We start from the raw sequence: 12672 nt of genomic DNA on the forward strand, positions 1-12672 counted from the left end.
TTAACTGTATTTCTTATTGATGTTAATGTGTTTAGTTATATATATATATATATATATATAAAAAATAAAACTGAGGCCAAATAAAGTATTAGGGTAAATAATTTGTGTAGTGTATTTTAATCATTTTGTTCATTTAAAAATGTTATCTTTACATGTTTTAAAGGGTTACTTCACCCAAAAATGAAAATTCTCTCATTATTTACTCAACATTATGCCATCTCAGATGTGTATAACTTTCTTCTGCTGAACATAAATGAAGATTTGTTGAACATCTCAGCTTTGCAGGTCCTCTCAATGCAAGTGAATGGTGACAAACTCACTGGCGATCATGATTTCAAGCTCAATCACACTTCATACAGCTCCATTTAGCACTATGTTCATGCGTCAAGCACTAGGAAGTGTAATCAAGCTTGAAATCATGATCGTGCCTAGAGACTGCAATGACAACATGTACAGTATACAATGAAAAGGAGTTACATTTTGGTCTGTTCTCACCCAAAACCAACTGGATCGCTTCAAAATACAGAGCTGAAATATATTTCTATATATCTTTCTTTGTGTTCCGCAGAAGAGAGAAAGTTATACACATCTGGGATGGCATGAGGGTGAGTAAATGCTGAGAAAATGTTCATGTTTTGGTGAACTAACCCTTTACTTTTGCATAATACATTACCTGTACTACCAGATTGGACATTCCTTTTTATTCATGTTTTTCAACATTTTTGTATAATAGTGAAGTCATTAAAACTATCAAATAAAACAAATGTATGGGAAAATGCATTCCCAAAATATGGAAATTGTTACTTATTTTTTCTTAAGTAGCCACCTTTTGCCAAGATTACAATTCTTGACAGTATATATATTGTATCAACCAACTTAATGAGGTATCCACATGGGATGCTTTTTAAACCATATTGAAGGATATTTGCTGCTTTTAAAAAATAAGTATAAAATCTTTTAAAATGAAAATTTTTGTTATTAAATAAATCCATACTTTGGCACAAAACGCATGTCAAGAATTCAAGCAAAAACCTTTAAACAAAACATTTAAGATTATGATGAATTTAAAGTGCATCCAAACGTTTGACTGGAATTGTACAACCTGTTCTAGGGGTTCAATTGGTGTAGTGTATAGGGAAAACCATGCAGCAATAATTACAGTGTTAATTGCATTATTCAGAGAGCAGTTGAGGCTGGTATGACAAACTTATTTACTATCAGACCAATTGACCATCTTAATCCGTGTCTTGACCTCTGACTTTGCTCTGTATGACTTGCAGGATGAGCGGGAGGTGGTGCTTTTACAGATGGAGGAGAGAATGAGTGAGGTGGAGCTCATGCTAAGAAACCTCAAACTGTTGCTACAGGAGAAAGTCTCTCAGCTGAAAGAACAGGTACGTAAACACAAAATCCCCCATCCCATTCTAGTTGTTGTCTGTTTGTTTAGAAACTGTTTGAGGATATATATTATTCTTTGAGAGCTGGGCAATTCTGATTTCTAGTTTAACCACTGTTCTGTTCTCTGTTTTTGTAGTTGACTAGAAACGGTGAAGCTGATGTGTTAATTAAAGACCTGTATGTGGAGAACGCTCAGCTGCTGAAGGCCCTGGAGAAAACAGAGCAACGTCAGAAAGTAGTAGAGAAGAAGAACTTCCTCCTGGAGGAGAAAATTTCCAGTCTCAACAAGATTGTCCGTGACCTTGGCCCTTCTCCGCTGACCCCTACACCCTACCACTTTACACACTCGTGATTTGACACGTAATTTTACAATTGCACAAACTCACGCAATGAACTACTTCAACTGTGTACATGTAAACCCTAAATTTTACATTTAAATTAATGTCCAATGTTTAGAATGCCAGAAAGGCATTCACACTTGTATGTTTGGGAGGTGATTTGCATGAAAGCAACAAGATGGTTCATTGTTGTATTGCATTATGACAACTGCCTTTGCAGGTAAAAAACCCGAAAGAAATCTAAATGATCTGACTACTTGTAATGGCTCTTGCACAACATAGCACAGAGCATTAAAGAAAAGCATAAAAGCAGTTCATTTGACCTGTGCACTATATTTGGATTCTTTTGAAGTCATACAATATCTTTGTGTAAGGAATGGACCGAAATGGGAGTCATTATTTGCACACAATAAACTCTCCTCTTCCATACCTCACAATTCTAATTCCTGCTCAATTTTATATCTGGGTGAACTATTCCTTAAAGTTCAGCAAAATGTTTTGATTGTTTGCTTTATAATTTGATTTGGACTATGCCAGATTATTACTGGTGAGTCTAACTACAGTTGGAAAGTATTTCTATCCAAAATGGTGAAATTCCTTGAAGCTTGTCCTACAGGCAGCTGAGGCTGGGTTCACTTACACATCCAGCCACCTATCATTTCTTAGTTTTCATTGAAATGCAAATCAGTTTGGTCAGTCTCTGCATTTGAGAGATGGGAAGTAAAAAAACAGTGTCTCAATATTTATTCTGTTCGTTTTTGTTAGTGATTTTTTTTTTTCTCTCTCTTCTGGAATTGTTTGTATAATATTATTTACTTCATAATTTAAGGGATCGTTCACCCAAAAATTAAAATTATATCATGCCATCTGAGATGTGTAGGACTTTTCATTTGCTCAACTCAAAGATTTTTATAAAAAAAATATATATATATATTATAGATATTTTTAAGCGCCATAAAGACAGCATGAAATGAATCCACATGACTCCAGTGGTTAAACCGTGTCTTCAGAAGTGATTTGATAGGTGTGTGTGAGAAACAGTTCAATATTCATGTCCATTTTTACCATAAATTCTCCTTCCTGCCCAGAAGGTGGCGATATGCACGATTCAAAGTATGCAAATCACCTAAAACAACAGAGGAAAGTAAAAGGGGAGATTGATGGTAAATAAAAAGGACTTAGATATTGATCTGTTTCTCACCCACACTCACTTCTGAAGATATGGATTTAACCCCTGGAGTTTTATTGATTACTTTTATGCTGCCTTTATGTCCTTTTTGGAGCTTCAAAATGTTGGTACTCTTGCCTTGTGAGGACCTACAGAGCTGAAATATTCTCTTAAAAATATTTGTGTTGAGCAGAAGAAAGAAAGTCAAACACATCTGTGATGGCATGAGGGTGATGAGACGATTTTCATTTTTGGGCGAACTATACCTTTAAGTAATTTGTGGTGCAAATTCTTACATCAAATCAAGTTTCAGCAGGATCTTGTACTGTTTATTTATTTTATCTACCTATGCATCATATAATATACTGTAATCACGTATTATGAGCACTGTGAATATGAACAATAGGGAGCCTATTAAAATATTTATGTGGACTGAAAGAATCTCAAGAGTCGTCAGCATCATGGTAACAACAGTAGGCCTATAATTTGTGTGCGGAGAGGAAAATTACTAGTTATGGAGTTTCATTTCAGTCGTCTCCCAGCGAGTGCTCGTTTTATGAGTTTGGATACTTACGCATAAAGTATTACAGGCATTCGAACATTTTTAAATTGTTTTGAAATGTGTGTCCTTGAATTGTAACAGCCTTAGGTGAAGTAAGCTATGCTTTACTACTGTTTGTAATGGAAATTACTTTTATCTTAAAGTGAACACTCAGTTGTAAGCAAATATAAAAGACCTTTTATAAAAACACACACAAAAAAATAAAAAATAGTTTTAGAAAACACGGAGTATGGGTTTTTATTTGGAAAGCATTAACAATGTATTTTTCTAGTTTAGGGCATCATTTGATAAAGTTCAATATTTATCTCTCACTAACACTTAATCTAATGAGTTGCATTAATGATCACATCAGTTCTGTTAAACGATTAAAAAAAGTCAAAGTAATAAAAAATCGAATGAGCGTCAAACATTTCCCACAATGCATTGTTGACTCAGAGTGGAATTGGCTGAGGAGGATATCTGGGAGAGCTGATCTAGGATCAGGCAGAGGGCGAGAGTTATAGATACAGAATGAGCTGATCTCTGAACAGGCTGAAGAATAAGAGCTGATCTGGGTTCAGAGGGAGAGGTTAAAGGGTTGGGTTAATCTAGACGGATTCAGCTGGTAAAAGTTTCTCGTGCGGTTTTCTCTGCGCGAAATGTAGGGAATGCACGCAGGGGAAATTGAATAATCGTTAAAAAAAGATAATAATGTTCGTCTGAAAACGGCGAAATATGCGTTAAACGGCAGTCAAGCTCTAATCGCTAGTTTTGTGTTTTTGTTTTCAGACTGTAGCCACGATGACTCCCAACTAGCTATCGGGCTAAACACTCCGAAATGGACTTGGTTCTGCGTGTCAGTGCGAATCCCGACTCGGAATTTAGGATGAAGCCGAAGTTCAATCGGTCCGGAATTGATTCGGATTAACGATGCTCTCCAGAAAGAAGAGTAAAAACGAAGCGTCCAAGCCACCCGAAGTTCAGGGCAAATATGTGAAGAAAGAAACTTCCCCGCTGCTGAGAAGTAACATTTTGAAATTTTTCCAAACAAAAACCCACACATTTTAAAATAAGTGTATACAATCATCTGCATTTTTACGATGACAAGTTTAAAGGAACATTCCGGGATCAATACAAAATTAAGGTCAATCGACTGCATTTGTGGCATAATGTTGATTATCACAAAAAATAATGTCAACTCGTCCCTCCAAAAAGCAAATATCTTACAATGGAAGTGAATGGGGGCCAATCTGTAAACATTAAATACTCACTGTGTCAAATGTATAGCCATATGTAAACGTAAACAATATGCGTGTTATCATGATTTTAGTGTGATAAAATCGCTTACTAACCTTTTCTGTGTAAAGTTAAAACAAATTTTACAACTTCGCTGCCATGACTGCGTAGCCGCAAACCCTGAAACAACTATAAAAACGACGATTTAAACAACTTATCAGCTCAAATAATTCAGAATTAAGAATTAATGTAAAGAAATTTTTAATCAATTCAAATTTATGCATTTTAAACCCTCAAAAAACTGTAACTTCTTTTTTGAAAATGAGGAGAGATGAGTTGAAATTTTTTTTGTGGTAATCTACATTATGGCACACATGCGGTTGATTGAGCTTAACTTGTACCTAACCTGAAATATTCCTTTTTAAAGAGATATTTTAGCTTGGCTGTATTTCAAATGTCCTATGGGCCCAATCTGTGCATATGTATAGCTGGAGCAACTTCGTTTTGCACAGCAATTTTATTTGTAGCTATTAATTGTTTTCTGGGTATAAAATTAACCCTAACACAAACATTAGACTTCATCTTAAGCCTTTTTTAACACTATGCTAAATTATGTTGCAGATGGTTTGACAATACCCTCACCCTCTTATCCCATATTTATAGGGATGGTTCATTAAAAATGAAAGTATTTTCATCATTTACTAACCCTCATATTGTTCCAAACCTGTATGACTTTCCTTTTTCCTTGTAACAAATATAAGGCAGAAAGTAGGACTGACAACCTCAGACACCATTCAGTTTGATTTAATCTTTTTTTCCTTATATAAGTGGATGGTGAATGAGGCAGACATTCTGACTAACTTCTTGTGTTCTACAGAAGAAAGTCATAAAAGTACGGAGCAACATGTGGGTAAATGTTACACACAGAATAACACATTTTGGATGAACTATCCCTTTAAAATCTTTCCCCCGATTGTTCATTTTCAGATTTGATGCCCTCATTTATCCGGCATCCAACATTTCTTCGGCGTGAGACACCATTGGTGGAGCCGGTTCCAGCCGGGGTGTCTGGTGCAGGTCCATATTCCTCTGGTTCTTTAGGGGATGTCAGTACCCCCAATAGTTTCCTGCGGAATGTACCTCCGCGGACGCCTCTTGAGGTCTTACGAAGGGAAAGTCATCGGCTGTCTGCCCCACCGCACCTTCATAGCGATTACTCCCCTTCCTCACCGTCCTTCATCAGCGATGCTGGTTCGGTAACGGAGAATGGAGACGGCGGCCCATATTACTACCCTCCAGAGCCGTACTACAATAACCAACCCAGACAAGCACGCAGGCCAGACCACTTTAATGAAAACTACAGGTACTATGAACTAAACTACTCGCGAAATCCTCCTCAGCCCCAGACGCCCCAGCCTTACAGTCGCCCACCCCCAGGTGAGTTGCACATCATCCAGTGAGCGCCAGCCCAAATTGACATAGAAATATGTCTCAGTTAATCAGACATACTATTTACCTTTATGTTTCAAGGTAAACATTGTATCAGTATGTGTGTTTCCTTGGAACACTTGACCTTGGCATTGCTAGTCCCATGCTCGACTTAAGCTACAGAAATCCTGTATACTATAATAGACTTACCATGGAATAACAGACATTACAGTCAGTTGGTCTTTACTATAAATACTCTGCCATAAAGTGTGTCTATTTATGTGGATCTTGAACATTATATGAAGACCATATATGCTGTTCACTATATAGTAGTGTGTAAGGTTCATAATGGGAGAATCTGTCCGTGTAGACTTGTCACTGGTCAGGAGAAACGTGAGGGCAAACACAGCAAGATGTTCATACCTTCTGTGTCATGTTTAACTCAAAAAATGTGTTCCTTAACAAGCCCTGGTAAGTGGCAGGGTATTTAGCTGGTCACTGGTACTTTAAATATGTTCTTGCTGTGAATTGTGCAAGTATGAATGTTAGGTTTGATTTAATTTTTTGTCTTTTTGCATTCCTTTAATGACGATTGCATTTGATGAAGATTCTTTATTGATGGACAGCTGTGCAGTTTTCTTATTAGCCAGACAAATTGCGTATTAACTGTTTGTCTGCTCAAAACAGACGACTTGCCTACTTCAGAGGAATAATATGTACATGTAATCTTGGCCACTTTTTTTCTGTCAGAGTGACACAACTTGGAGAGAATGTGGTGATGCTCTCAGATTGAAGTAATTATTTAGTTACAATGGCCCCAAAAGGCACTTAAGCCAAGTGGTGTCTGTAAACAAAGTGTGCTAGGCCTTTTCTCAGAACTAACTTTTGGGAGAAAGAGAAAGTGATTATACTTAGTATTATTGAGCAGGGGAAGAGAAATGAATCTGCACACTGACGTCATTGTGCATTCCAGCCCAGCCTTACACATAGTTTATCTCACAAACACATCCTCAATACTACAGCTAAAACGAATACAGGGGGATATAGCTAAAAAGGATAAATAAATAAAAAGAATAAAGTTTGGCCTTTGAAGATCGTGAATATAAATGTGTTTGCACTAAAACTTATTGGAGGAACCATTGTTTCTACCAAACAGCCATTGTTGCCAGGTAGACTGTAGATTAGTAAAAATCAAGTTGCATATAATCAAGGTATGTTTTCCTCTCTACATAATAATTTAGCATTAACCTACATATATTTGTGAGACATTTTAATACATGAAAAATGCCACAAGGAGACTTCTGTGAACATTTTTGAGTGATGATGCAGTGCATAATTGAATCAGTGTTTTGAGGCAATTCACTTAAACAGGCAGTTTGAACTGATTCACTGAAAGTACTTACTAAGACACAGAGGGATCACAAAAGCAGTCTAAAAACACGCTTTTATGAAACTTAATGGCCAAATAAAAACGAAAATATTCACAATTATGCTTAAATTAATATTCCGGGTTCATTGCAACTTGAGCTCAATCGACAGCATTTGTGGCATAATGTTGATTGCCACAAAAAAAAAATGTTTGAATCGGCCCTCCTTAAAAAAGCAAAAGTCTAGATTACAGTGAGAAGTGAATGGGGCCAATCCGTAAATGTTGAAATACACACCATTTCAAAAGTAAAGCCACAAGACCTAAACTATGTGTGTTGACATGATTTTAGTGTGATTAAAATCACTTACTAACTTATTGTATAAGCCAATTCTTGAACTTAATTGCCATGATAATGTTATGTCAACAAACCCTAAAACGACTGTAAAAATTTTGTTTTAAACAACTTTATAGATCAAATGATGCATGCGTTTTTAACAGAAAAATTTATGTAACGGTAAATTTGATAAAATGATAAGCTTCACATTTCTGCCTTTTTAAACCCTCCAAAAATTGGCCTCATTCACTTCCATTGTAAGTGCCTCACTGTAACTTTGATTTTGTTTTAAAGAAAAGGAGCGACCAGTCGAAATGTTTTTTGTAGTATCAATATTATGCCACAAATGCTGTAAAATTGAGCTTAACTTGTATTGAACACGGAATATTTCTTAAACTTTATATTGCCAGCAAAATCAATGTTAATGTATTGTGAATATTCAAAATATTGCTCATTCCTGCTTTATTTTATTATTATAATTTTTCTCTACACATTTTTGCCCAATATACCTACACGCACACTTTCTCAGCTATCACTCTGCTGTAGTATTTCTCATTTTGTGTCAGAATGAGAGAAATGTGGATTTTTTCCTGGTTTTCGTTACCCTGTGATAAACTCCCAGTGTGTTTTCTTCCCCTAGGCCACTGTTTTTTGCTCTACTTTAGACGTTGCAGCTGTGACTCGCTATTTTTCCATCACACTTTCTCAGCCTTTCTCTCCTTATCTAATTTCATTCTGACTCCACGTAATTTTACAATTGAAAATAAATGCGTATGTTTTTGCAGCAAATTCTTCTAATGCGCATGTACGCAAGTACAATAAATACCTCCATAAAATGTCTGTTTGTATGTGTTTGTGTAGCAATCGGCCGTGTGCCAGCAAAGTCTGTTGGTAATCTGACGACTATGAGTGGGGAGGACGTAGCCCTTCCTCCAGGCTGGACCGTGGATTGGACAGTCCGAGGCAGGAAGTATTTCATCGATCACAACACAAACACTACTCATTGGAGCCACCCTTTGGAGAGGGAGGGGCTTCCACCGGGCTGGGAGAGGGTGGAGTCTGCTGAGTTTGGAGTGTATTATGTTGACCACATTAACAAACGTGCCCAGTACAGACACCCATGCGCACCCAGGTGAGAGAAATTTAAATTTCGAGTCCTCCTTATATGTTCTCTGACTGTTTGGTGTCATTTTGTGTCTGAATCATTAAACATATGCCAATTCTTCCTCAATATCTTAGTGTTCCAAGATATGACCAACCCCCTCCCCCGCCAGTCACCTATCAACCCCGCCCACCAGAACGCAATCAGGCTGTGCTTGTACCAGCAAACCCATATCACACAGCCGAGATCCCAGACTGGCTGCAGGTGTATGCCAGAGCCCCGCTTAAGTATGTTTGACACTCATAGATGGACTCCTATTCTCTTTAACCATGGTTGAGCAAACTGGTAGTCCCTCCCCAAACTCATACAATTGGTTGAGCCAACATATATATGTCCAGTGCAACAAAAAACGAAATTAGCCAGATTAAGTTTTTCACTGTCTGGTTCCTGGAAGCCATCAGAGGCTTTATAACTGTCCTAATGATTAGTCTTTGTCAAGGCCAGTAACATTAACCTTATGTACAGTTGAAGTCAGAAGTTTATATACATTTAGGTTGATATCATTAAACATATTTTTTAACCACTCCACACATGGAACATCTACGTTATGCATGAAAACAGTTGTTCCAACCATTGTTTACAGACAGATCGTTTCACGTTTAATTGACTATCACACACATACACTAAGATAACTGTGCCCTTAAGCAGCTTGGAAAATTCCAGAAAATGATGTCAGGTAGCGCTGCAGCTCGAGTGTCTGATAGAAACACAGATCACAGCTTGGCGAGATATCTTTATTTCATCCTTAATTAAGCTTCAAATAATACAGGAGTGTGCCATGTAAATAAGCACAAACTCCAAAACTGTCATTCTCTGTGCGGTCAGAGCTGCTTCAACCAGTCGCGGAAGAGACCCAATCTGAGCGGGAGTCGAGAACTGAGAGATTTAAAGTTCTGCCGGCCGATGCGCACTGTGGAGACGCTCGTCTCTCACCCCCGCTGTCTGCAGCTCGCAACATCATCATCATCATAAGATCATCATGATGAGATCAATCTTGTGTGAAAAATAACACTAAAATTACAACAACAAATAATATATATATATATATATATATTTGGTTTGGATAGACAAGATTAACAAATGCTTATCAATATTACTCTTATGGCTAAAATGTTTACAGTGTTCAGTGACTAAAATGTCAATATGACTAAAATGTTTCTAAATTATGACTAAAATGTCAACCGTTTTCATTGACTAAAACTTGAACTGAACAAAAAAAATTATCTGTTTGGCCATAATGGCTATTGTTATGTTTGGAGGAAAAACGGCGATGCTTGTGAGCCGAAGATCACCATCCCAACCGTGAAGCATGTGGGTGGCAGCATCGTGTTGTGGGGGTGCTTTGCTGGTGGGGGGACTGGTGCACTTCACAAAATAGATGGTATCATGAGGAAAGAAAATTGTGAATATATTAAAGCAACATCTCAAGACATCAGCCAGGAAGTTAAAGCTTGGTCGCAAATGGTCTTCCAAATGGACAATGACCACAAACATACCTCCAAAGTTGTGGCAAAATGGCTTAAGGACAACAAAGTCAAGCTATTGGAGTGGCCATCACAAAGTCCTGACCTCAATCCGATAGAAAATTTGTGGGCAGAACTGAAAAAGCGTGTGCGAGCAAGGAGGCCTACAAACCTGACTCCGTTACACCAGTTCTGTCTGGAGGAATGGGCCAAAATTCCAGCAACTTATTGTGAAAAGCTTGTGGAAGGCTACCCAAAAAGTTTGGCCCAAGTTAAACAATTTAAAGGCAATGCTACCAAATACTAACAAAGTGTATGTAAACTTCTGACACTCTGGGAATGTGATGAAAGAAATAAAAGATGAAATAAATAATTCTCTCTACTAGTATGCTGACATTTCACATTCTTAAATAAAGTAGTGATCCTAACTGACCTAAGACAGGGAATGTTTTCTATGATTAAATGTCAGGAATTGTGAAAAATGAGTTTAAATGTATTTAGCTAAGATGTATTTACATTCTGACTTCAACTGTATGTACCTCTTAATGCTTATGTGGGTTTTCTTGTTAGGTATGACCACATCCTGAAGTGGGACCTCTTCCAGCTGATGGACCTGGACACTTATCAGGGGATGCTGAAGCTGCTCTTCATGAAGGAGCTGGAGTGTATCGTGAAATCCTATGAAGCGTATCGACAAGCGCTGCTCACTGAACTCGACACTCGTAAACAACGGCAGCAGTGGTTCGCACAACAGCCAACCAAAAACTTTCCTTAGAACATGTGACTCATCTGAGACACACCCAAACTCTAGTTCTATTCGTGCCTTGGCTGCTGATGCAGACACTCAATCGCTCCCCCAAACGGCACCAGGGAGACATAAACAAGCCCAAAAAAGACACTCAACAAGCCTGTTGGGAACTTCACACTATTACTCCGCTGTGCGTTATGAGTCTGTGCTTGGTTTTGGCTGTGTGTTTGTGTGTTGTGAATATGTTGCGAGCATGTGTGTCTTTGTGCATATGCTTGCCTGCAGGCAGCTGTGGGTAATGTCAGGCCTCACTCTTTCAACATTGTCTATATGGACAATCACATCTATCAGTTATCAGTGTATTCTGTTTAATCAGATTTGCATTTATAGTTTGGTTTTTAGAGCAAATCTGATGGCTACATGTCCAGGTCTGAGGAATCCGACTTTGTGGGATTCCCCTGTTAAGTTTTGGGTGGATTCCTTTTTAAGGATTTGGTTTGTTATTTAAACATTAAATGTTTTTAGTCACTTTTGATGATGAAATGATAGAGCCTGCTGCATTTGGATTTGTTAAACTGGGTATTGGGGATAACAATGACATTTGTAAAATTTATTTTGAGCAGGAACACAAAATAAACCAGGACGTTGAATTGTTCCACCGTGCCTGAAATCTAAATATGCATACTTCCCTACTAAATAGTATGCCAAAAGCAGTATGTCAATTGGGTAGTATGTCCAAATCCTCACTATTCATGAAAGAGTAGGCTACCCAGATGACCTACTACAGCCGGCAATGTTCTGGAGTGCACATCCACTGGACAATTTACTATCCCATAATCCTGCGGGAGCTGAAGAGACATCAAATTCAATATGATGAATTTTAAAAAAGAAGAACTGCAATTGGATTTCAGCTGCTACATTTAAGTGCTACATATACCAAGAAAATTGTACTTGTTTTTCAAAACCAGAGGTCATTCTCTTTGCTTTTGTCTCTTTGCCTGTTTTAAAGATATTTACGGGTTTCAATTTTATAATGAAATTCTATCTAATTTAATTGTTTAATGATTCACAACACGAGATTAATACAGCTTAAAATAATTACATTTATTTTATTAAAGATTTAACAATTAAATTTGATGGAATTTTATGACGTTGAAATGCGTAAATGTTTAAAAAAAAAAATTACAAATTTGGACTACGTTTGGGTCACAGGACGATTCCCATGTTCACGTATGTTTAACAGCCTGATTTAAGCAAAATGTGTGATACCATAATTTTGGCATTTTATTAAAAAGAAAGCTTGGCAAGCAGATTTGGAGATTTTGGTCTTTCTGCATTCAAGTAGATAGCTGTTCGAGGCAAAGGGGGCAACTATGATGGCCGCTGAGAGGACAGACTTGCTTAACTCATCTCAGGTTTGAACTTGGATGATGGAAATGCCCCAAATCACAATGGCCAATAGTAAGAGAAACATCTAATAGAAGGCT

General features: G+C 37.5%; 2 protein-coding genes across 4 annotated transcripts in view; both read left to right on the forward strand.

Moving 5' to 3' along the window:
* Positions 1-3648, forward strand: part of LOC127660867 (ninein-like) — a 30515-nt gene extending 26867 nt beyond the window's left edge. For both annotated transcript variants that reach the window (XM_052151314.1, XM_052151315.1), the window contains exons 25-26: positions 1281-1394; positions 1535-3648. In XM_052151314.1, the coding sequence (XP_052007274.1) occupies positions 1281-1394; positions 1535-1750 (330 nt within the window). In that variant the 3' untranslated portion in view covers positions 1751-3648. The remainder of the gene's footprint in view (positions 1-1280; positions 1395-1534) is intronic.
* Positions 3649-4034: 386 nt separating this feature from the next.
* sav1 (salvador family WW domain containing protein 1) lies at positions 4035-12497 on the forward strand. 2 transcript variants are annotated; one of them, XM_052151313.1, is made up of 6 exons: positions 4048-4106; positions 4235-4469; positions 5669-6118; positions 8674-8944; positions 9052-9201; positions 11008-12497. In XM_052151313.1, exons 2-6 carry the CDS (start codon positions 4376-4378, stop codon positions 11210-11212), a joined length of 1170 nt encoding a protein of 389 aa, XP_052007273.1. In that variant the 5' UTR covers positions 4048-4106; positions 4235-4375; the 3' UTR covers positions 11213-12497. The 2 variants fall into 2 exon arrangements, with proteins under 2 accessions (XP_052007272.1, XP_052007273.1); XM_052151312.1 differs by having other exon boundaries at positions 4035-4469.
* The last annotated feature ends 175 nt before the right edge of the window (positions 12498-12672 follow it).

The sequence above is a fragment of the Xyrauchen texanus genome, chromosome 20 (genome assembly GCF_025860055.1).
Source record: "Xyrauchen texanus isolate HMW12.3.18 chromosome 20, RBS_HiC_50CHRs, whole genome shotgun sequence".
NCBI classification, from domain to species: domain Eukaryota; kingdom Metazoa; phylum Chordata; class Actinopteri; order Cypriniformes; family Catostomidae; genus Xyrauchen; species Xyrauchen texanus.